The following is a 26,522-nucleotide window of genomic DNA, read 5'->3' as shown; positions in this document are numbered from 1 at the left end:
AACAGAAATCCTATTGTTTTGACCAATTTGGATGATGTGACTTCAAACTCGATTTTCTTGGCTCAGCTGTCAGCGACTTTAGGATCCTTTTGTTGTAGCGGGTCCCATTTGGACACCATGCTTCTCCAGGAATTTCATTGCACTTTCATAGTGACCAGGTAAAATGTCATGCAGATATACACGCACGTATATGTGAATATATTTACAAATATATACAACAATATAACAAATATACTGTATACACATAAGTATTTACACTTTCATTTGCACTATGTAAACTGCACATGCTTGTAGCTAAAAACTAATATTCATATTCAAGCTTATTATAGAACAGGGGTATATATCGTGAGCACAGTGGCACAACACAGCTAAAGTAAAATTTCTAGAAATCAGATCTAATTTATATATGTCAGGCAGCATTGAAGTCTGATAGCTTTTAACACCTTGCTTTCATACTTTTTTTGTAATAGAATGTTATTCTGTTGTAATGAATTACTAATGTTCATAAATTTGAAACCCTTGCCAAAATGAATGTCCTTGATATATCCAACATATAACAGATATAAGAACAATCTATGAAGGAAATGCTCATCTCAACCCCATTGTCCATGTATCCTCAAAAGACATGGCAAGTTTCCTTCAAAGATTGGTCTGAAACTCTGAAACCTAATCTTGAAAATGTTAACCTGATGGTAATTCATAGCTTAAGAGCACTGGTAACAACCTTTTTTTTTTTTCAGAGAATGGAAAATAATGTAACGCCACAATTATTTTGGAACAACTTTAAATGCTTTTATAAAGGAATAAATCCCAAATAAAGATGAATTTGCACAGTGCCCTTTCAATGTGTGAATAGGTTTTTCCATTTTACCTAGTATAGCGTGGCAACAAGTGATTAAAGATTTACAGATATTCTCCGTTCTTGCTATTTTAACTTACATGGTACTCTGCAACATCCAGACAGACATACAATCAACAGCTCGGACATAGAAAAGAAGGACATAGTTTACATTGCAGCAGAAGTTCAGACAGTGGGGGTCAAAGGTCAAAGGTTAAGAGAGAGTCACCTGACAAGAGTTATAGGAGCCGGATATAACTCGACCCGAGTACCTATGCCGGGACGGAACGGTGGAGGTGAGACGAACGCTCATTACGTCAGACGCGGAAGAACAATGGCGCGGGGGCTTTAAAGTCAAGTTTGTTTTAAAGAGATCGCAGATGAGTTGGATTCGGTCAGATTTATTTTTCGGGAGTACACAAGGGGAGCATATAAGAGGAAGAATGAAAGAAAAAAGTGGAAATTAGACAACTGAGGAAGTGGCAAAATGATAAAGACAACAATCATGTACTGCAGAGAGACCAGAAATGACTGAAGAGAATGATCTCCACATAAATGCACACCGGTATCAGTTTTAAGATTATTTTGAAAGAATTTTGTTTTAGCAATTTATGATGACATAGTGCTGACAAAAGACAATTACAGTATTAAACACAGAAAATAGCACAGACCATTGAAGGCACAATGTTGAAGTTATTGCAGATTGATCATGAGGGGACTTAGTTTCCCTATTTAGATTTTAATTCAAGCTAAAACAAAAATGAAATATAAGCATTGTCTCCAAAACATTGAAATCATACTGTGTTGCAAAGATCGATGTTGAAGCACGGCAAAAGGAATTGAATTGTAAAACAAAAAACAAAAATGCACGCTATTTGAACAAAAGATAAACAAGTTTAAATCAAAGAAAGCAAATGATATGAACAATTTTCTTTACTATTTCACACAAAGAAATAATAACAACCACTCTACACTGCAACCAAACAATCATTGTAGAAGGTTGGACCAATCTGGCAACACCAGGAATGATGAAGTTGGCAACATTAGATCAAAAACTTTTTCAATAACTTGCAAGTTGCTCAAAGAGCGATTGACAAGTCATAAAATATAAAAGACAGGGAATATTCAAAGCAAGGCAATTTTGTAATGGCCTTTGGTAGCAAGATGCTGTTTAGGGCTCAAAAAATAGAGTCAGAATAAAATTTTAAAGATCTTTTGTTTTCAGAATGAGAGAAAAAAGGCAAGCTTTAACCAACCACTGCCAGACTGACAATCACTTCACATTCAGTTGTTTCTTTTTCTATTCATAATCTTGAACCAACATACATTTGAAAAAGCATCGGCTAACAGCAAAGTTTCATAAACATGATGTCAGCCTTAGTATAGAATAACCATTCTACTCTTTCAACTGACCTGTAATTAACATGATCAAGAATTCACTGCCATTTTTGCATAAAACTATCATTTTCAGGTGATATTTTATGTTCCTGCTTTTCTATGTCAGTTTACACTAGTCTAATTTCATTAACTGGAAGGATCTTTAATGAAACTTACTAATATGGCAAATAAATCTTTGGCCAAGGTTTGGCTGATGACAAGAACATCATCTTGACTAAACACCCAGAATTAGTCACTGTATATGAAAATGTGAACTATATGATTAGGCAGCTGATGTCATCAAAGATGATTTTCAAAGATAATTAATTTTATAATGTTTCTTCCACTTACAGTTTCAACAGGTATTGGAGGCTCACTTCTTCTTCCACTTGTAACCGTCTTGTGAGCTAAAAGCAAGAATTAAAATAAAATATATATATAAAAACATGAAAATATCAATCAATAGGTGGCAAGAAGTTCTGAGTTCATCCTTAAATGTATGTATGATAATGGTATAGTTTCACAAGACGAATTATATGAAATATATATCCAAAATATATATGCAAAAGATACATCAAAAATACATACAGAAGATACATCCAAAATAGATAGGAAAGATACATCAAAAATATATATTACAGAAAAAAAATCCAACACAAACACAGATGAACTTCAAAACATAGAGAAAATTATTCCCTACAGAACAATACAAATATGTCAAAACATCAGATGAAAAATAAGGAAGATATGACATTTTGAAATTCAACATTTTTTGGAAAACATTTCCTGACCAGTCCTTATGAATGTTCAAATGAGTGAGTTGATGATGTCATACCATCATATTCTTTTTAATGTATGTAATACATGATTTTTATTCATTTTTATTTTATTTATTTATTTTTTTTTTGGGGGGGGGGAACATCATCTCTAACTAATACAAGTACAAGAATATTAAAAAAAAGATTTATCAGAGTTAATATTTGTTCTTTTATAATCTGGAAGGTTTTAAGGGCAAGTTTTACATAAATACAGCTTAAATATGAGACTTTTGTCATTTCTGTACACAAAATGAAGGAACAATTTTAAGAGCATGACATCATCAATTTGCTTATTTGAATATTCATAAGTACTAGTAAGATTTTTTTACCAAAAAAGTGACATTTCAAAAAATTATATCATCCTTACTTCTTATACAATTTTTGTCACATTTGCACTGCTCAGTAGGGAATATTGAATTTTTCACTTTCTTTCAAAGTGGATATATATTTTTGGGGTGGATTTCCTCTTGCATCCAAAGTATACACATTATAGATACATCATGATGAAATAAAGAGTTTGTTCGCAAAAACCGATAAGTCCATTTTTGAAGATTTGGAAGTAAGGTCTCTGTCATAAAGTACAAAATAATACCTTTTAAATGATATATTGGTCACAACATATAAAGGTACATTTTTGAAGTTATGGTCAAAAGAAGCAAACATTTTCTTATTTTTTCTTGACCTTTAATCGCAAATATCTCCATTTGGCAAATATGGACTTATCGGTTTTTGCAATCAAACTCTTCAAATATATAGTAGATTGCCGATATGGTTGCGGCATGTATGTCTAAAAACAAACAAATGGATTACTTAATCCCCTAATTCCCCTTGTGTCACTAAAATGAAATTTCTGTTAGACTGAGGCACATCGCTACACAAATGCGGGCTCGTTAACGCAACACATGCTTTTGTCGATTTCCTCAGTAAAGACTTGAAATGGAACTGAATATATTGAAACTGCACAAAAGACTGGCTCACAATATTTATTCAAAACTATGTATAAAGAGGAGAGTGAACCATAAACTCACAAGGCTCAGTGTCGAAGGACATGCTTTTCCCATACGACTGCAGGATCTTCCTTCGTGACTCCTCCCCTCCATTGCTAGGGCTGAAGGAGCGTATCCGGGGGCGACCGACGTAGTTAGGGGTGGGGACAGCGTGGGTGGTGGCGGTGGTAGTGGTGGTATTGGTGGTGGGAGGGACAGCAGACGGGAAAATGAAAACACGGTGTTCACGAGTCTGGTTAAAGTCAGAGAAGGGCGGGGAGCTATTCCTACCGAGGCTTCCATACCCCATCCCAAATCTACCAATCACAATGCAGCACAAGAGGAGTTGGGCAGGGCAAGGGGGAGGGGCTTAATGGCATGGGGATGGGAGTGGACTCCACAAAGAAAAAAGTTTGAGATGAATACAGGGATAGCCTTTGATACAGTTACGTAAGATGTCAAGTTAAGATTTCTTGTAACATAAGGGTGCAAAGGCAACAATATTTTAAGACACAATAGACATTCCACATGGTGGATACATACAAAGGACAATGAATGAAATGCAAATTTATGAAATTCACTATGGGGAAAATACACATATTGAGAAATAGTGAGATTGCATGCAACTGACCGTGAAAGAAGCAAGAAGTAAAGAACAGGTAGACCAAAGGTATAGTACATGTCAAAGAAAAGGGGCTAAGAATATTGCAAGTAGTGTAAGACAAGAGGAATAGGAAACATAACCAAGTACAGAATACAGCAAAGCCAGATCAATGCAAAAAGGAGCTTAAAACATACAGGTAAGAAAAACAGCAGAGAGCAGGAAAGAATTTGATATAGAGAATTTAGAGAAATAGTCAAGGAAAGAGGAGTTTGAAGAAGCATGACATATATATTTCTCAACATATTATATACATACAAATGTACGTATATAAAAAATTATATATATACATATGTATAATGTATATTATATACATACAAATATATGTATATAAAAAAGTTATATATATACATATATATAATGTATATTATATACATACAAATATACATTAAACATGCATATATTACATGTAAACAGGCAGAGAGAGAGAGAGAGAGAGAGAAGGTATGGAGACAGGATGAAAGGGAGGAAAATTAAAGGAGGAAAAGACTGAAACAGAGAATAGTGGAAGGCAGAGAAATATATTAAATGAGAAGAATAAACATATGGAATATATGTCGTGCCATCAACACAAGTTCATTGCATGCAAGGCAGACATATATGACATAGATGGATTGAAACACACAAGGGTATTTTCCCCAGGGGGAGTCATGCATAAGCTTGACATAGAAAGTGGACAATTTATTAAGCCAGCATTTTATAGCATTGGATGGAAGGGGCTGGAAATGGAGTTAAACAGGTTGGCAAAAAAGGCAATGTAACATCACAAAATAAAATAAACAATAGTATGTGTTAAAGAAATTGGGGGGAGAAAAATGTAAGCTAGTGCCAAGGGAAATAGGAAGTAGTGTCCGTTACAATTGATTGCGCAGATTGGACAGTGACATTTATGTGGTGTGAAAGAGGAAAGATTTGCATGGAAGATTCGGTTTGGAAATGGCATATCATGATCATGTTGGTGGCAGTATAAAAAAGTAATATCAAAACAATTTCACGAAAAGTTTGATATCAGACATCTTATCGATCATTTTCAGCATATATTCCAAATCATATGCATATTTAAAATGGATTTAATTGACAAATGAATAAAATACATTTCACTTCTTTTTGGAGAAAATGTGTCCAGTTGGTATCAGTAAGTTACGGGAACAGTGGTTTGTACCATAAGTAGCAACAGGAGAGAAAAAAATGGTGGTTTTAAAATAGAGGCATCACAAAATCATAAGAAGAAAAGAAAGAAAGTAAATTCAGAGTTAAAGTAGTCGAGCGAATCATTGACACATGCACACAAAATATAGAAGAAAGAAAGAACACACAGATCAAAAAGTTAGTCAACTTCATTCAAGAATGGGAGAGTGTCCTTTTATTATGGTCAGTTTATTTGTTGCCATTCGAATGCAAATTTTGAAAAGGAGTTGAGAACAAAGTTACTTAGATGTCATTAGTGGAATGATGGATATGGACATAAAATGTATAATGGAAAAACTACTATGGTTAGTTTGTCAATAAGAATGTTTCCGTGAATCATATAGACCTCCCCATTGAATGGACAATTACAAATTCAAGAACAGAAAACAATTTAATGAATTATCACGTGTTGTATTTGTACATTCATATTAGAAGATAAAAATCAACATTTAAACGACAACCAAAAAAAAAAAAATCAGCATTTCATCGAGGCAAGAGGGAAAAGAGAAAAAGAGAGCAATTGCATTAGCTCTGGAAAACCTTAAAAGGGAAGTAGAATATTACAAAGTCAGTAATATGATGAGCATTAAAATTGATATTTGATGAGAAAATGTTTAACCCTAACTAGGCCGGGCTATTTAGGTAGTTGATAGAGCCGGGGGGGGGGGGGGCTCCCAGGTCCCCCCTCCAGATCTCGGCCGTCAACCGCGCTATCGCGACGAAAATTGGCACACACATTGCCTATGATGTAATCTAAAATACCATGAAGTTACTTTTTCAAAAAATCATCATTTCTGCTAAATTATGCTAATTTATGCATGATGATGCATAAAATCAGACTATTTGGTATAAATCACAAAATAAAGCTCAAAACAGGCACTTTTTTGTGTAAATATTCTTTTTAGTGTCCTTAGCAAATGTAATTAAAAAAACTTGTATTTTATTGTTTTTTGGAATTTCTTATGTATTTCTTTGTTTTTTCGACTTTATGTTTTTCATTGTTTTTTCGATGAAATTTGTCCGCGACATCGCTCCGAACAAGAAAATATGTTATTCATTGATTTTAATCAATAAAACACCCAAATAATCATGCTTTTATGAAATTTGCCTGTAAGCACAGTTTGCATTGAAATTGTACACGAATTAACGTTTTTGAGCAATTTTTGGTCTGACATGCATGTACATATTTATGCATAACTTCGGAACCGCGCGCCCGGGCGTCGCAAATTTGGTGTCAAAAGATGCGGGAGACTCGAAAAAAAAAAGTCATGAAACGTCGTGGCAATAGTTTTTTGCGATTGCGATACATCGCGCGGAACGTTGAGGGGGAACCTCCGAGCCCCCCCCCCCCCCCCCCCCCCCCCCCCCCGGCCTAGTTAGGGTTAAGGATGAGGTCGCCTTTATAAATGTGCAGATTGAGTGAATGCAGCCATATTAGAAGAATACATGAGTGACAATCTGATGAAAATTGGACAAAAATTCAGTGTCGGCATCACTGGATGAAAAGACTACTACAGTTTGTGATGTCACATGTATGGAACTATATTAAGAAAACATTTATTATGGGAATTCCACAAAATCTAATTTTTGCAAAGTACACATTCCCTCGATAAGTAACAAACAAGAATATACAGAGGGTAATATTACTCCCCATGCCTTCTGGATGAAGCAAGTCAAGTGTTCTTTAATTATGCGAGAAAATTTAAAACATCTTGAGTTTTCTTCATATTTTCTTTGTATGGTTCTACACATGTGACATCACAAACTGCCTTGGTCTTGTCATCCAGTGTGATGGCAGCACTGAAACTTCACAAATTCCTACCTTATGCCTTGATTGTTCAATTTTTCTCAAACTTTCACTGAAGTGTTCTATCAATATTGCTGCATTCACTCAATCTACACATATACTATTCAAAGGTAAACTTATCCTTTAAAGGCACACTCAAAGGAAAGGTGATTGGACACCATGGTAAGAACCTGTTTAAAAAATTGTGTAGAGCTTTCACACTGATCTTTATTAAGTACACAAACAACCGAAGCATCTTGATCAAAGTCAACAGTTAATGATGCGTGTGCATTTTGATGTAGACACATTAACTGTCACATGGTGGATGGCCGCTATTCATGGTTTTTTGAATGAAGTTATCCAAACAACAGTGACTACAGTTTTATCCCTTTCAGCTGCTAACACCAGCCCAGAGTCATCACATTACATTCATGACCATTGGCTGCCTACTGTTCTGAAAACAATTTGTGACCCTGCATCATAAAACCAACATAAAAGTCTCCAGACACTGATTTTTAGTTAATGGAAAATTCAGAAAGAGCAGACTCTAAGCATTAAAATGATGTATAACTCAATTCAAATGGACTTTCCTAACTAATCTAAACATTGGAAAGAAGTTCACACTCTGGAAAAGTGTGAACTAAGAAAAGAGGCTCTGAAGTACAGGGTCTATTAGGCACTTAATCTTTAACTATGCAGGCTGCGCGATGAATCGGACAAAAAAAAACCAAAACAGAATGTAAACCACCTGGCAGCAACAATGAAGGAATTATCTGATTAAGCTGAAATTGTCCATTCTCTATCAACACATTCTGTCCATAATTAATGTCAACTTTCAAGGCAGTAACAGTATACTTTCAAAAGTTATTAGAGTTGAAAGTGAAGGATGGGCAAAGGATTTATAAGAAATGAAAAGGAACCTCTAAGACATACCTGAGAGCACTACAAAAAAGGGTGGTAGAAAATCTGCTGACAACACACATTTATATTCATCTTATGACCCTAAAGTTAAGAATAGCTCTGTAAGAAAGTATGAAAAGCTCATGATTGATCAACTTTGATGACCTGTGTCACCTCTTTGGAGTGCTCACATAACATCAAGGGGTGCAACTTCTAGTTTGTTTGTTTTTGTGATTCACGGTCATTATATGATGTGAGTTTCAGAAAAGCTGGTCTTGAGTGAGTTAACCTGTCGAGGACTAGCTGATTATGCCATAACACACATTTCCCATTGATACCTGACCGAGCATACTCGGGACTGGTCTTCAACGGGTTTAAGGAGCCATGACTAACCTGTGAGGGGCAGACTTGGGTGTGCCTGACCTCCGGGAGGGCGAGTCGGGAGCCATGAGAAAGTTTCCGTCGCCGCTCCCGGACGTCTGCTGGAATGCCGACCGCGAGGGCGTCCTCTTCGGACTGCTCGCCGAGACGTTTGACGAGATGGAGCCGCGTCGTGATACGTCGGCGGTGGAACCCGACAAGCTTGCAGCGCACTTGATTGTGCGGTAGATGGGATCAACTGGTTCTTCAAGTGAAATTGTAAAGATAAAGAGGAAGACAACATCCCAAAGACTGATTTTGTCTATCATCACTGATAGTGCTCCACACAGGCATTTGAGTCTCTGAATATAAGAACGACCCAAGTCCATGGAAGACCCATTTCGAGTAAACTTAAAAAAACTTCATACCTTTTTTATTTGTCCAATAATATTCTATTTAACTGTGATGGGAAGGCAACATTGTACATACAAATTAGAACATATATTATTATGCAATTAACACAGTTACATTAATTGTGGAGAGGCCATTTTGTGTGATGGACTTGGGTCGTTCTTTGAATCATATCCATGATATTCTGCCATAGAGATGAGAGATGGACGAGAGAGGGCGCTATAATATGAATGTAAGAATGACCCATAAGATTTAACTCATTCATTTCAGGCACTTCCGGGGGTAATTAGGCTTTATCATTTATACACAAGATGAGTCCATGCATGTAAGCTACAATTTCCCATGTCAAACTGAATTTGGCCAAAAATTAGACTTGGGTCGTTCTTACAGTATATTCAGGTATTCATTCACTACATAGCATGATAGTACTGATGGATAAGATGGATAGATTCTAGTCTGTGCCCTACTTTGGCTTGAAGAAGCAAGAAGTGAATAATATTATGTGGTACCACGGGCGGATCCAGGAATTCAGTAAAGGGGGGGGGGGGTGCAACTTATATTTCTGGTTCCACTTCCAGGTTTCATTTCATTTTTGTTCTTTTTATTTCTTTTGTTTTTAACCAATAATAAAGGGGGGCGTGCACCGGTTGTGCCCCCCCCCCCCCCCCCCCCCCCCCCCCTCTGGATCCACCACTGTGGTACAAATGGTGTTTAATGATAACAATGTAACAATCACTCAACATTAACAGCATTGCAATGTAATGACATCCGAAAATAGAAATACAAACTTTTAAAGTCACTGCGAGTGTTTTTTGGGGTATAGAAGTGGTTATACTGGACATGAAAAATATATGCATGGTAACAAATCACCAAATTAAATACATAAATTTTATAACATCTTCAGTTTTTGTAAAAGTAAGGGCATTCATGACAAGAGTTATTGCATAACACCTGCAAACTCACTGAAGGCTAGCCCAACAAAGAAACATTATAAGCCCATGTAAGCTGGATACAAAATCACCTAACACTGGGAGAAAATACATGCATTACTTTCAGCACACTACATAACCTGCTAGTTGCAACTGATTGATAAATTGCTCCACATCAACGCACATACACACCGAATTAAGCAGTGTTTAGGAGTAGCCATACAAAGCCACCACTATACATACTCAGGCAGGATTCAAACCTACGACCTCCTGATTTCTGGACAAGCGTCTCACCCACTAGACCGCTGAATTTCCGCCAGACAGCAAGTGTTGGTTCTAATCCTTACACCAAGCAGCGGGTACTGCATATTTATTCAAATAAATGAATCATAATGTTGAGGAGGTAGCTAACAGCTTCAAATCCTGCCTGAGTATGTATGTTCATGATTTTTGTCATGGCTTGGTACTTCTAAGCACTGATTAATTCTGTGCTTATTCAAAATATTTACATCGATGTAGGGCTATTTTTCAATCACTTGTCATAAAACAACTCAATGCAACGATTTCATTAATTTGAACAGCTGTAGTTGAAGACTTGGTGCGCAAAAAATGATAAGTCCATTTCTGAACATTTTGAAGTACACTGGTATGGACTCTGTTATAAAGTACAAAATAATACCTTTTAAATGATATATTGGTCACTACATAATTAAGGTACATTTTTGAATTTATGGTCAAAAGAAGCAAAAAAATTTCTTATTATTCTCTTTATTTTTCTTGGCCTTTAATCACAAATATCTCCATTTGGTAAATATGCACTTATTGGTTTTTGCGAACAAATTCTTCAGTTGTACACTATACCTTCTTTGATGCTTGCTTTGACTTCATTCAAACTCCTCGTGTCGAGATCCGACGAACTTTTCTGTCTCCTCAGCATTTTTCGCTTCTCTGGCTGATCATGCAAGACAAAAATTAATTGAAAAAACAAATCTTATCATTTAATCCATCCTAATCCATATTTGACAATTCAGAACTTATTTGCTTTACAGCTATACCATCACACTTTCCACGACTGATACTAAAGGAACACTCAAGAACGATTAACATGATAGACTTCTAACTTGAATTTTAAAGAACACATTCTTGGATGGATGTAACAATTGTCACCTATCGAATCAACAAATTGCTAACAATGAAGAATTTAATAGATTACTATACATTTCTTTGTACATACAATGTGTTTGTGTATTGTCAACGCGAGAGACATCATGGGTATGTCTTGTCACAAATCAAGCCTCGATGACAATCACATGAGTGATCAAAAAAACAACAACAAATCAAATAAGACACCTGCATCATCTCTCTCTGCTGACAAAATATGGATCATTTAAATCAATGTCTTTGTGACATTTAAATTTCTGCAAATATCACATCACTTGCGAAATCTTATAAAAAAAAAAGAAATATGTCTTGAAAAAATACCACATATACAGTCTGATGAAAGAAATCACAAACTGTTGCATCAAACACACACACACACAGACACACATTGCCAAAAAGGTGAAAGGTCATTTTAGGTGATATTTGTGCCACTGCAAACAATAGCAAATCAAACAAACAGATTGTAGCGTGACAGCACATGCACGCTTGTTACATGCATATCTTTGCGTGAGGGTCAGAGCAAAATTTTACAGAAAGTTAACGGCAAACTGCAAGTTTAGTCAAAAAATTCCATACATTCCATGATAGAATCGCTAGACAGGTGATATAGGTGTTAGAAGGGCATCCAAATAAAATTCAAATCATGACAGAGAGAAGAAAAAACATCTGCAACAATAAAGTTCAACTCAAAGCAGTCAGGATTGATTAAGTGATAAAGAAAATGAACAAACTTAAAAGTGCACGATTGTTCCTGTTGTTGTAGGTTATTTTTAGTTGACTAGCTCACTTAACAATATTTTAAAACAAAATGAAATAGTAATCAGACAGGTGCAGGAAGAATTGCAAATGTCAAAACAAAAAATCATACTAATCTCGAGTCAAGTAAAAAATTACAAAGTGACACATTTTTCAAGACTTTGTGTCATCTCCTACTAAGTTGAACTAAAAATTGTGTTTGTGCGTAGAATGATTCAAGCTCTAAAGTTTCCATAAACAAAATGTAGTATCCTACAAACATTTATCCTCTACAAAGACAAAAAAGGAAAGAAAAAAGTATTTAGGAGACAAACCTAAACACCTTGCCATCTGACAGTCAGACACAAAACGATGGAATTCAAATTGAATTATACACTTCTTCTTTTTTTTTTGACAGAAATTGACATTAAATCTATATATCTATAAATCTGAGCAAAATAATGACATGCATATGACATATATTTTCTTGATTTGTATATCCAAAAAAGATAAAAATAATGAAAGGACTTGTAGGAAGGCAAGCACACAAAGGCACTTAAGGTACAAGAAAACTTTGCAGTTTCAAGCAGACATGGCATTTGACACATAAAGCATTTGAAGACTTCAGATATCTGTTCAGTTCAAACAAAATGTTTGTTGTTGTTGATGTTGCTGCTGTAGCTTTGTTTATACAAACTAATGTTTTTTTAGGGATTTGAACCAGACAAATTTCCATTTTTCCACTACAATGCATGTATTTCACGGAGGAATAATCATGCCAGGGTTTGATTGTCAAAGGAGGCAGGCAAACACAAAAACAAATGGCCAGGTCTGAAGCTGGGTGGTCTTTACAAAATATATCAGTATTTTACTGGGAAGCAAGATCCAGTGATATCTTAAAGTATGCAAAACATCATAAAGTAGGTCTTCATAAAAGCATTTAAGAGCACAGGAATCAAATCAAATACTTGCATTGCAAAGGTTTGCATTCAAAATGAATGGTCAGCCGTCAATTCCTAAATAGTGTTTTCATTTTGTTTAAGGTTTGCCATTTACTGCCCAAACAACACAGCTGTTTCATCATCTCCCAAATATTTACCCTGGATCCATACAGGAACACTTTTTTCCCCCTCCCTCTCTTGCTTCACCCCCTTCCTTAAGCCAATGGATTCCTCCACCAAATCTTCATGTTGTCCTTAACAGCACCCAGAATACGGCATAGTGGTGCCATCAGTAATTTACTTTGGTAGCATAAGATAATAGCTTTAACGACCAAGAAGAAAATCAAGGGTCTAGGCATTTGATAAAGTGGGCACCCTAAAAAGATGGTTTGCCATCAGTCCAAACAGATGTTCAGCATCACTCAAATGATGGAAATTCCCTTCCCAGGAATCTTCTACCAGCAGATGCACACAAAATATATGCTTTGATTTGTTTCACTATAATTATTTACTGTATCCACAAAATGGATTTGGATGATTGCAGTGACAAGCATACTCAAGAAAGCAAAGAATTAATCGAACAAGCTGCTGAAATTCAGACAATGAAAAGAGAAATCTTGAAGCTTTATGCTTTAATGCCAAGCATTTCTGGAAATGTGATGTCCTTTTTGAGAGTATAACATTCTTTTCTCTTAGCCTAGCCTATTTTTGCAGTCTTAAAATATCAAATATTATAGCAATTGACACACTATATGTCTCCATTCCACAAATGACCTATTTTAGATGACATATTGCAATTACCTTACTGGAATAAATGAAATGTTTCAGTAAAAACAATCTCTTTGAAAATAAGACAAACCATCATACAAATTAAATGAAATTTAGGCATGATGTATCAAGTGCACTATAGACCTATCAAGTCATGAAGAACATATTCATATATCTATGTCTATAAATACTTGAATATATTCAATCATCATGAAATCTAGACATTTTAGTGATGTTTTACTTGCACTTTGCATGCAGCAAAAGAGAAAGCGGGCAATATAAAGCAATGTGTTCACATATGGATGCAATGTACAAGTACTCCAGGCATTTATAGGTAGAGGGTTTTTTGTATTTTGAGGTAGAGAAGGTAACAAAACTGGTGCAATTCTGTACCAAGTTGCGAATCTCTCGAACACTCATTTGACGTAAAAACAGCTTCTTGCTTCCCCTGCTTTCTTGCTGTAAATGGATAAATGTATACAAAATAACAAATTAATTGAGAACCACGGTAAATTCACTTTTCAATCGTTCAGCATGCATTCAGTGTCAAGATATTACAAGTAAAGAACAATTACAAAATTTAGTCACTGTTGTGTGTATCATTGTTGTCAATATCACATTATGTGTTGAATTCTTGAAATGTATGACACTGTCAGTTTCAATGACATAAATGTACAAAAAACATCAAATATTAAAGAAAAAAGAGAAACACATGGTTATTTTCAATCGGCATATCTCTCTAGAATTCTACTGATGAAAGAAAAACACAGAAAACAAAAACTCATTAAGAAGTGTGTCAGTGACTGCAAAATCGGTCGGTACCCAAGCGCCGTGATCTCGGAAGCTAAAACGTCGGGAAACCCTCCGAGGGTTTTCAAACTAGGGACAAATGACAATAATAACAACAACAAAAGTATATTCTTATGATTATTTGCTTGTATTCTCTTACATGCTCTATATTCAAGCATTGCATGAAGAAAGCACTGGCAGACCCTGTTGCCTGGTATTCAAGCAAATTACCTCACACATTACAAAAAAAAATGAACTGAAAAAACACAGTATAGACATATACTGCTGGAATGACAAATCCTTATATCTCAAAAATGTCAAATGTTCAGGAGAGCAACAAAACACGGCAGCCAAAGCACTGTAACAAATTGGATCATCTTTCCTTTGACATGCCATTGTGGCTTCATTTTTAGGAATAAGACAGCTAGGATTTGGATAGATCGTCACTTTACTGATTTCTGGCAATTAATCAAAGCAAACAATTTTTAACTAAATCTGACATGCAAAGTCTTCTCACCCGGGTGACAATAAAATGCACGAACAAATAATCATGTGAGCCATCTCAACTCTTACGTTTTTATCTCAGTAACATCAGTGAATTACGAATATTATTTCCAGGAAGAAGATATTTGCTGACAGAAGCACAAATAAAGAAAAAGGGAAAAAAACACTTATAACATTGAAAATACACCCTTAGAAATGAAAGTTTGTGGTGTAACTCCTAGTAATTGTCAGTATTTAGAGTATAGATAAGATAGTGGACATTATTCGAAAAACAGAACACTAGACAAGTGTTTTCTGTTCAACTGGAATAAAATGATTGATATATACTGTAATGTCAAGTGAACGTACAGTGAAAACGTCACTAACTTTCTTTCTTTAAAGAAACTTCTACATATCTGCTCATTAGCCTTTAATTATGAAACACAGACATGGTCTGCAATTGCACTTCACTACTGTATCATTCAATCAGTTCTTTCAAACTAATATTGTCAATAAGCCAGCCCATGCAGGCAAAAATAATTTTCCTAAATCTAACTGGAAAGTCACAATGACACGAGGGGGATATTAAGTATTGTCTATTCTTTGGAACTTAATTTCTAGATATCTGTACCAGTTGGCACAGAGAAAGCAGAGTCAGGATTAAAGGAACAGGGCCCTGTTTCATAAAGCTGTTTGTAAAGTTATGCAAGACTTTACGAACAGTTGGAATATGAAGTGCCAATATGTGTACCCATTTTTTCCTTATGTTCTAATAAAGTATAATTGTATGTCAACACTTCATCTTCATTGGGCAAAAATACTCTTCCAACTAAAAATGTGGTTAGTGTTTAAAAATAATGATTATCATCTGCAAATTTCAACTTTAGCTACTGAAATTAGCAATGATTAGGAAACCCACTTGGTTTGCCATATTCCAGTTTTTCGTAACTTTACGAACAGCTTTATGAAACGGGGACCAGGTGGGTGTTTCATAAAGCTGTTCTTAAAGTTGCAAACAACTTAAGAACGACTGGTGATCAGTTCTGTTTGCTGTACTTATCAGAAGTTTAATAATTTAGCACAAGAAATGACCACAAGTTGTTCTTAAGTCATTCGTAACTTTACGAACAGCTTTATGAAACAGGGACCAGGGATCGCAGGCATGGGAGTGGGCACAGCTTCGAAGGGAGATGTGAAGAGTTTGTTCGCAAAAACCGATAAGACCATATTTGCCAAATGGAGAGATTTGCGATTAAAGGTCAAGAAAAATAAAGAGAATAATAAGAAAAATTTTGCTTCTTTTGACCATAACTTCAAAAATGTACCTTTATATGTAATGACCAATATATCATTCAAAAGGTATTATTTTGTACTTTATGACAGAGACCGTACTTCAAAATCTGTAAAAATGGACTTATCGGTTTTTGCGAACAAACTCTTCATGTGTTTATACTCACAGAGGCAGGACCAGAGCAGGCTGAAACGGTGTCCATACATTTGTGATGAATACTGCTCTTGCACACCTTACACCGCAGTCCCTGCCTCATAATTCCTTTGACACAAAAGAAATATATGCACATAGTTTGACCAACATATATATAAAATATATATGACTCTGCATAAAAAACCCACAAGAATATCACCAGATATGGATTTTCATTTCAGGACATATTCTGAAAGAGCAGACTCTGAGCTTTACAATGGTGTACAACTCAACTCAAATGGACTGAATACTGGAAAAAATGCATACACTCTCACATAAAGTGTGTTTATCCATGCATATATTTTTTATATTGTCTTACTTTGTTTAGATATGAGTTAATATTATATCGAGGGAATATATTTGTATTTCCATATTCATTTTTTATTAATTATTTTTTCCATTTCTAATTTCATGCATTCTTCATAAATTCATTTTGAGGAAACTCAGTTTGGAATTCACCTTTCAACAAACCCTTACACTGGTCACAAAACGTGGGTTTAATGAAGTTGTACTCCTGGAAGACGTGTGAGTTAGAACTGATCCCTCCGTCACTGGACACCCCCATCTCTCTAATGGAATCTCCCGACTCTGACCCGCCTTTCTCCGGACTCGCCATGACGGCATGGCCATTACTCAACCTGGTCTTGAACCACTCTGGAGCAAAAAGAAGGAGCTGTACAGGGAGAGAAGAAGAGAAGAGAATAGTATGGGAAATAAATTATATATTTCTCAGTTTTGTTTAATAGTGCTATTGAAAATAATTCCAGGATTTACATATTACACTTAATTTCATTGTCTGGTACTACATAGACCAATGTACGTATAATTCTTTATTGACAAATCACTATTCTTCAGTCATATATTTATCAAATATGAAGCACAAAACCAGTATTATTATACATAAAACTAACAATCTGCAGTGACTAACACCATCACAATCTTTCCAGTTTGTTATAGACTAGGAAGGTATATAAAATGTCTTCACAAACATTCAAAAGTGAACAATAAGAATTGGTGTACTCAGGTACTTTCATTCAAGATCGAGGTGGAGCCACAATGGAAAATACCAATACGTAATATACAGATGACATCACAAGAAAATATACAATTCACGTATACAGGAACTTGAAGGAATATATTCAAAGATAATTTTTCATATAAGAATCCTGAGTAGGGTGTACAACCTTATGAATCTAATCTCATGATGATTGATTTCAATCTGAAAACATCATAATGTAGAAGATAAAGATGTTGATTAGAAGTGGAAAATTTGTTTGAAAGTTCAATTTCTGATAACAAGCATTATGATTATGTAATTTATTCAAACCATTGAATTGAATGAGATATATGTATGATGTATTATGAATATAATGGTTACCATTTTCATTTTCTGCAACAATTATTGCAAAGCATTTTTTGTTTCATGTTATTTGTAATTTGTCATGCACATATTTTTTTTTACAAATTGCTATCTGTTTGTATCTCTTGTATGTAACACTGGTAGAAGGTACATTTGCACATTCGCATTGTGGACAGTAAAACATTCAATTCAATTCAGTCATACCTCTTGGTTATAAATTAATAGAATGGCTATGACTTGTTTTGACTTCGAAACAATCAACCACACCAAAACATAGTAAGAGGCCTGAAGACTTACCTGGGATCTTTTACACGCCAGCCGGATCTCATTCTGGCGATTCTCATTGCGTAGCTTGTGGATCTCAACAAGAGTTTCATGCGCATTTGCAGCTGGATTTGACTTGGTGCTACGCCAGATGTGAGAGGAAGAGAGTGGAACAGTATCATGATCAATAAAATATGATAAAAATCATAATGATAATAGCATTATCTTCTTTATCAATGGTAGCATCTTCAGTGATGACACTGTTTTACCAGAGGACCATGCATACCATAATATACTCCAGCGTTGTGAGGTACCCATTTACACACCTGGTTCTAGAGGGTACTGTGGGTATTAACATCTTGTCCCAGGATATACCAGAATAAGTGGAACAACAATCATACATCCTGGTGGAAATGAATACCAACGAACCTTATGAAGTCATTCACTTCTCGTTTGGTCTGTAAAAAGTTTAAATTTCATCTAGGAGCTGTCACCACAGGTTATACAACCTTTTGGCATCATTGCCCTGTTTTGAACAATAACTTAATATATTAATGTATTGTGTAATAACTGATCAAATTAAATATCCAATCAATATTATGACAATAAAACTTCAGTTGACACTGCACAGCTGATACATACTCTTTGATATCACATAGTCTTCTCTGGGAAACAAACAATGAATTCTGTTCCTCAGCAAAGATCCTGTTGCTGCTAATTCTGCTATTAAGTGATACTCTTGTGATTAACATCGTATGAAAGTCTTGTTTTGTATAACTAACTCAAATATGTCATATAACACCCTGAGAGTGGGCCATTGATATGTTTTCTTTTGTTTCGAAAAGTGTTAACACTACTTTTTCAATTGATTAATGTGGTAGTTGGATAGGATTTTAATGACTGACGATGTTGTCCTACCAGTCCTAATTAACCTGTTGAGGACAGGCTGATTTTACTACAACACACATTTCCCATGGACACCTGCCCGAGTATACTCAGGACTCGTCCTCAACAAGTTAATGGGTTAATGATGAATATGGTGCATCCAGTAAATTGGCTTACCTCTCATATTGTCTTTTTAATCTGTTGGTCTGATCCTTGAGAGAATTGATGGCAGATTCAAGAGACTGGACCTGAGTTGAAGTCAGGAAAAAGAAATGTATAATTTTGTGTCTAACAAATTATTCAAGTTAATTACCTCCTCCAAGGGAAGAGGTTATGTTTTCATCAGCATTGGTTTGTTTGTTTGCTTGTCTGTGTGCAAAATAACGCCAAAAGTTACGCACAAATTTAGATGAAACATGCAGGGAAGGTTAAGAATGACACGAGAAACAGGTGATTAAATTTTGGTAGTGATCCAGGAATTGTTATGGATTTTACAAGGGATTTTCGATATTTTGGCAGGTAAAATAGGGTCAATGAACTTGGGAGTTCAAGCTGCGCTTATTTGAGGTTAGCATGCATGCCCTATTTAAAAGTGTGCATGTGCTCTAGTTTCTGCTATGGCTAGGGCGAGGCACCATGCAGCATCTGAAAATTGATGACGTAACAAAAGGGTTCTATATTGGGAGAGTGGGCTTTTTTCAGCATGCATGCATGAGTGCATAATTATATGGAAGAATATCAGATCAGTGGTGGAAAAACCTGCTTGGTGGAGGTCTGCACTCTAAGAATACTTTTCTAGTTGGTTTTTGCATCAAGTTGTTTGTATTGCAGCTTGACATACTGCACTTCATCACTGTACATTTTGTAGGGATTAGAACCAATACTGGCTGCCAGAAGCTTGGTCGGCTGGCGGATCGAGGCCTTTTCAGTAATTGGGAGATTGTTGCTTTCACTCTTTATTTGCCATGGCGGAAACCCCCTGTGTGCCACGTTATTCTGAGACATGAAGGTAGTCATGCTTTGAGAAAGAATTCTGTTTTTCCAATCTATATAACTTCTACAAATTTCTGTTAAGCTGGACATAGTAGTGAGCAAAGTTGAAGAGGAGTGCCAAGCTTTGCTTTGATATAAATTGCATGACAAATCTATTTCAATTTATTTTTTTAATGACCAGTTGCTACATTACTGAAAAGGCATGACTTTTGCACAGCAGGAAACCGTGAGAGAAACTTAGAATTTACACGCAAATTTAGTTGGGAACACCGCTTGATAGTCAATCACCACATAGAATGCGAGCTGTATGTAAAAGGAACAAAAGAGCGAGAAAAGCTTTCATTGTACCGTGGGATTAGGCGATTTATCGATCGGTTTAAGCGGATTAGTGGGTTTAAGCGGAATATGCAAAGTTGGCACACCGTCGACTGAGTGGGACATGCGAACATGGCACATAAAGAGTTATAAAGTGAACCTGAGCATGTATGCCCATGATTTTTATTTCATGTCTTCTACTAAAAAACTGAATAATCAGTGACTATTTATATCAATGAAGGGCAACTTGTCAATCACTTGAAATAATAACAAATTACTTGTGAATATATTGGTAAAGATATAAATTCTTATTTATGCATACAAATTATCCACTTTGAAAGTCCATGAAAAGTTACTGTAAATGGTTCAATGACTAATTCCTTACATTAGACAAATTGAATTAGATTGTTTCTTCGAGTGAGCAGGCACAAAGTGAAGAGTTTTATTGCAAAATGGTCTGAGTGCCATTTTTACACATTTTAAAGTAAGTCCATCTTCAGATAGAGCAAAATAGAACCTTTCCAGTAATACCTCACTTGTGACATAACAAGGAGTGTTCGAGAAGTTATGATTGCAAATATTCTGTGTTTTCTTGATATTTTCTTTGTTTTCTAGCTTTGATCTCAACTTAACAAGACTGGCAATAGCTTGTTTTGTGATAAGATTCTTCAAATTTAGTACAAATGGCAAAGACAATGTAATTACAAATACTGTATACGCCATATATTTCGTGAGTCTAAATTTTTGTGAATTTGGAATTCCTGGTGATTTCGCAAGTTGTTATATTCGCGATAGTGGAGTCCTGTGCTGAATGGAGAAATGTCCATGCGTACATCACATTCACATCAGGATCAGAGTCAATATTTTCTCATGTCTTTAATTTCGTGAATACAGTGGACTCCTGTTATACTGAAGTCCTCGGGACTGGCAGTTTTTCTTTCGTTATATCGATAGTTCCTTATAACCCAATAAATAAACAATAAAAATACATAGAGTTGATAATGTTGCGGCCTGAATTTTTACTTTGTTGTAACCAGAATTTCATTATAACCATAATCGTTATAACGGGAGTGTAATGTAGCACCTGACTGGCGAAATTCATGAAAATAAAAACCTCGCAAAATATTCTGCATAGTAATGCAGAACAATAACTTGGCACTTCTTGGTCATCTCACCTCTTGACTTAGAGTCTCATATCTATCATGGAGCACGCCCTCTGTTGCTGGGTTGAGGACCAATCTGTTTTGTGCAAAGTCCTGGAAATGAAAGAGGCAATTTAAATCAGTTTAAAATGTGGCGAACATGAGATTATTTTCGAAGATTGTTTCACAATCACAATCAAAATATGTCAAAATCTACGTAGAAACTTGCACATTACAAGTAAGATGAGCTAAGTGTACAATGCACAAATGTCATACATGTACACGTATGCCATAACAACAGGCAAAGATTCAGAAACAATTTCAATATGAACAATTTTTACTAAGTTTAATAGAGTAATGTGCATGGTTTGTGACATCAACATGCACTTTCTAAAAACTGTGTGACCAAATTTTTACACTTTTTTTTACAGTACTTTTAAGCAAGTGTTATGTTACAAGCTGTGGACCCATTAGGTAGCAAAAATCCTTTTAAGTGTTTTTAAGTACAGATGGATATCAATGAATAATGAGATCAATGTCCTTTGTGGCTGTTATTGAAATGGATGCAGGTTACCATGGGAAATCAAAGAACAATCATTTCTCCTTCAAAACACTCAGGAGTTCTGAGCCACTTCAAAGCATCCATTTCACAAAATGCAATAACAGACGCTTTTACTTGCCTCTGTGGAAACAGAGTTATAACCATCCAGGTAAATAATATCCTCAGCAAATCTCCTTGCAAAGTTAGTTATGTTATTCTAAACGCTGGCTCCAGACGCTTGGGAGTTAATTGTGTGTGTGAAAAGGGAAATTTGTTTTCTGAAGCTTAATGCTCTGATGGAAAATAGTCACTTTTTGCAAAGAAATTCTATTCCATACAATATTCAAGATAGAACGTCATTCTTCCAATCAACATAACTACACAAGAGTCTTGTTTTGTCAAAATATAACACTTTGGCAGTCCTTGGTGTATTAATTTCTGCACTAAAAGTGCTGCGGACACCCAAAAGCAACACATCAATGAGCAAAATGGATGTGAATGTATCACTACCATTCTTTGAGAGTTAAATCTTTATTACAGGTTTCCTAATGCTACAGGGTGGCACGAGGGACTAAAATGGGTATGCATCTAGCAGAGAAAAAAAGGAAATAGTCTGCAAAGTGCAATTCTAGGCCACAGTAAAACTGGTCTTTGATAGAGACAGTGAAATTAGACACAAAAAAAATCAGAGATTTCCTGAAATTCAAGACTAAATTAAGAAAGTACAGGAATTTACATGTTCATACAAGTTCACGAAACTGTGATATATTGCTACTGACTATAATTATACAAATAAAGTATGATGTGATCATGTCTCTCAAAGTCTTATATCATAATCATCACTTTATGTCTCCTTAGACATGAACTCTTTAAAATTATTACATATCATGTTGCCTCTTTCACATTGATATAATCTCATACCAAAGTCTTGTAATAACCTGCAAATAACTTGCGCAAGTTAGAGCTTTCAGTTACTAATTATAATCTACTGTAAAGCAAGAAATATTTGCAACATGAAATATTTTTACCCATCGGAGCTAATGGCCTTTCTTTGTGGCAAAAAACGTTTCATGAATTGCCACTGCACAATTCAGGCCGAAAAGGTGCAAAGTTGCACCATTAAAGGTGATAACTGGTCTGAAAGGTGCAAAATTACACTCACAAAGGTGCTAACTGATATGAGAGGTACAAAGTTACACCCATAAAGGTGATAACTGGTCTAAAAGGTGCAAAGTTACACCCACAAAGGTGCTAAATGGTCCAAAAGGTACAGAGTTACACCAAAAAAAGGTGCTAAATGGTCCAAAAGGTGCAAAGGTGCAAAGTTACACCCACGGTCCCACAAAGGTGCTAACTGGTCTGGGAAGGTGCAAAGTTACACCCATAAACTTAGGTGCTCCTAGCATGACAATAGTAAAGGTGCAAAGTTGAACCTATTTTTCTTAACCTGTTGAGGACGGTTTAATTTTGCTACGACACGCATTTCCCATAGATGCTTGCCCGAGTATACTCGGGACTGGTCCTCAACGGGTTAACAGAGTGTACCACGGATCACTTACTCCTGCAATGGCGCCCTCTGGCTTGCTGAATGTGTATTGCTTGGCTTCGGTGGATGACCCTGAGCTGGCTTTCGGTTTCTCGGATGGCGCCCTCTTTGACACCACTTCCAACCTTTTGATGTGGTCTGACAGCTGCAGGGTAGAGGGTGCAGATATCTTATGACTCTGGGGACTTTGTTTATAAGCATGCAACATTGAATATATCAATATGTGACCGTGCACCTCAAAACGAACATAAAGTCGCACACACTGATTTTGCGCGAGGACTGAAAATAAGTGAAATGGGTCAACCTAGCCGAAATTGACTTTTTCATATTTTCTGAAAGAGCGGGTCTTCTTTTACATTATGCTTAAATTTGGTATCATAAAACGGGCAGGAAAGTGTGTTTTTTTAGCAGTTTATCTCGAACATTTTTGGTAGAATAATGTGATTATGTGTGTCTTTAGAATCCCTTTTTCATTTCTGAAAAATCTTGTCCACACTCTTCACTTTCAACTCTAATAACTTTTGAAAGGATAATACTACTGCTTTGAAAGTTGGCATTGATTATGGACAGAATGTGTTAATGAGGCATGCTCAATCTCAGTTCAATGTGATAATCCCTTCATTGTTGTTACTCTGGTGTTTTACTTCCTGTTTTTTGTCCTGTTCATCGCACAGCCAGCACGGTTTGGTAAAGATTAAGCGCTTGAATAGACATTGTACTTCAGAGCCTCTTTTCTCAGTTCACACTTTTCCTGAGTTTGTGCTTTCTTTCCAATATTTAGATAGGTTAGGAGAGTCCATTTGATATGAGTTATACATCATTTTAAAGCTTAAAGTCTGCTCTTTTAGAATATGGTCTTAACTAAAAATTCATGTCTGGCGACTTTTTGTTTGTTTTGAGGTGCAGGGTCACATATGATAAATCAGCACAATGTGGCATCCCATACAGGGCAGACATTGAGGTACATTGCATTCTTCTTTCACACACACACATACACAATAAACTTTTCTCACTAAAAAAAAAAGAAAACCTGTCATAAATGGCAGGCATAATGGATGTGTGGTATCTATTCAACCTTCACAGCCCCTGTTCTCCATCCACTAGGGTGCTTTTTTTCACTGATTATCTCAGATATCATGAAAACCAACTTTGGAGATCAACAAATCCCCTTAATCTATATTGTGTCACTGAGGAACATTGCAATGCTTGAGTGGGCTTAGGAACTTCTTCTTAATAGAAAGATATGTTGTTGTTTTTTTGTTGTTGCTTTTTCTTTCATTTTCCATAAAAAAGTTCTTATTATCTCAAAAATCATCATAAAAAGAAAGATGGAAACCTAAACCTCCATCTCAACTGAAACTGTAACACCCCTTTAAAGGATCTTAAAAAGATATGTGTCCCTCTGTGTTCTTTTTGGTAGACATTTGAGCCTACTACCTAGAACTTAAATACAAAGCGATCATTAAGTATTAATGCAAATACTGACAAACCAAACAAATACACACAAAATTGGACAAAACAAGTAAATTTGATTCCTCCTTATGGTGTGATTACTGCTTCAAAGGTCAAAGGACAGAGGTCAGAGGTCACCCACCTTGGCTATAAGAACCTTTGCGTGCCAGACCACCCCCGATATACCCGACTCGGAGATCTCGTGTCGAACAAGTTCTGTCTCCTGAAGTGGGCGGACAAGAAAAAGTAAATTAAACCTCATATTAGTGACTCATCAATTGAAAAAAAAAAAATCATATTCTTGAGGTTTGGTGTTGCCATATAATTTTCATCACAGTTTAGAAACATTCATTGTCATTATTTCATCTGGTAGAATAAAAACTGTTCCTTCAATTGAGTCATATTTTCATTTTTTTTTTCATAGTGGCAGTAAAATTTTCACAATTGATAACTTTTGGGCGGATTATCCAAATTTCCTCAAACTTTTACTGAAGTATTCTACTGATATTTCTGTATTCACTCAATTCACATATCTATTTGGGGAAACTTCCCCTTTGAACATGAGGGATAAACAAGGCAGCAACTTGGATATAATGACCAAGACATAGATGAACTTACTGAGATGAGTTTTGGAAGCACTGCGGTAGAAATGGAGGAGTTGAGCTGGTTCGCTGCAGCCAGCTGTAACACATAGTCATTCAATTTGTTGTAGCAGAGGGCTGTGTTGTGATTCTGGGAAGCAGCGAAAAAGAAAGCACAAATTGATTGCAGTTTCAACATAAACTAGTAATTGGGACATAAAGCATGTTCCTAGCTATTAACTTTCCAGACGATTTATTTGTTGTGGCACTAAATGTCATTATGATTCCTGGGATCAGCAAAGAAAATAAAAATGTGAGTTCAAACCAAAAAGTTCAAAAAAAAAACTGTCACAGTCAGTTTACATTTATCCCACAAAACAGTTCATTCAACATTAAACAACCTTTTACATAGACATTTGATAATTGAGCTGTGATTGATGTTGTAGTTCTAAGTAACAACAGAAAGTGCAAGATTCAATTTTTATCTGTGCCATTTCAAAATAGACTTATATCTTCAATAGAAAGCAGTCGAGTCATATGCAACTCTATAGGATTTGAGCTTGTTGTGGCAGACACCCATTGTGTAGGTTAGTGGGCGATAGCAGAGAGAAGATTAGTGGATTTTTGTCTTGTAGAAATGGTGAAGAAATATTAGTCTACTCATTGCAGACTTTAAAAAAAAGTGCTTCTTTCATAAACTCTACGGTAATTACCGTAACTTTTGTCAATATTTAGGCAATTCACAGCCAAGCACAGCACCTATTCAGGCTACAACAACCTCTACGTCACTTAATTTGCATGGAAAATAATTTACAGCAAAATTACTTTC

At 35.7% G+C, this 26,522-nt stretch overlaps 1 protein-coding gene across 1 annotated transcript in view; it reads right to left on the bottom strand.

Moving 5' to 3' along the window:
- The window catches only part of LOC139728707 (uncharacterized), a 118,863-nt gene that overhangs the window by 8,258 nt on the left and 84,083 nt on the right, over positions 1 to 26,522 (bottom strand). The window contains exons 7-20 of the mRNA XM_071639649.1: positions 25,731 to 25,844; positions 25,255 to 25,335; positions 23,674 to 23,805; positions 21,607 to 21,687; positions 19,301 to 19,371; positions 18,272 to 18,380; positions 17,074 to 17,287; positions 16,589 to 16,683; positions 14,253 to 14,318; positions 11,116 to 11,206; positions 8,948 to 9,179; positions 4,062 to 4,141; positions 2,567 to 2,622; positions 1,068 to 1,184 (exon numbers count right to left, since the gene is read on the bottom strand). Coding sequence (XP_071495750.1) covers positions 1,068 to 1,184; positions 2,567 to 2,622; positions 4,062 to 4,141; positions 8,948 to 9,179; positions 11,116 to 11,206; positions 14,253 to 14,318; positions 16,589 to 16,683; positions 17,074 to 17,287; positions 18,272 to 18,380; positions 19,301 to 19,371; positions 21,607 to 21,687; positions 23,674 to 23,805; positions 25,255 to 25,335; positions 25,731 to 25,844 — 1,539 coding nt within the window. The remainder of the gene's footprint in view (positions 1 to 1,067; positions 1,185 to 2,566; positions 2,623 to 4,061; positions 4,142 to 8,947; positions 9,180 to 11,115; positions 11,207 to 14,252; positions 14,319 to 16,588; positions 16,684 to 17,073; positions 17,288 to 18,271; positions 18,381 to 19,300; positions 19,372 to 21,606; positions 21,688 to 23,673; positions 23,806 to 25,254; positions 25,336 to 25,730; positions 25,845 to 26,522) is intronic.

The sequence above is a fragment of the Diadema antillarum genome, unplaced genomic scaffold (genome assembly GCF_040938485.1).
Source record: "Diadema antillarum isolate AM-2024a unplaced genomic scaffold, OU_Dant_1.0 seq00000193_RagTag, whole genome shotgun sequence".
Taxonomy (NCBI): domain Eukaryota; kingdom Metazoa; phylum Echinodermata; class Echinoidea; order Diadematoida; family Diadematidae; genus Diadema; species Diadema antillarum.
Note: the sequence above shows the minus strand (reverse complement) of the source record. Positions and strands in the feature narration are given on the sequence as shown.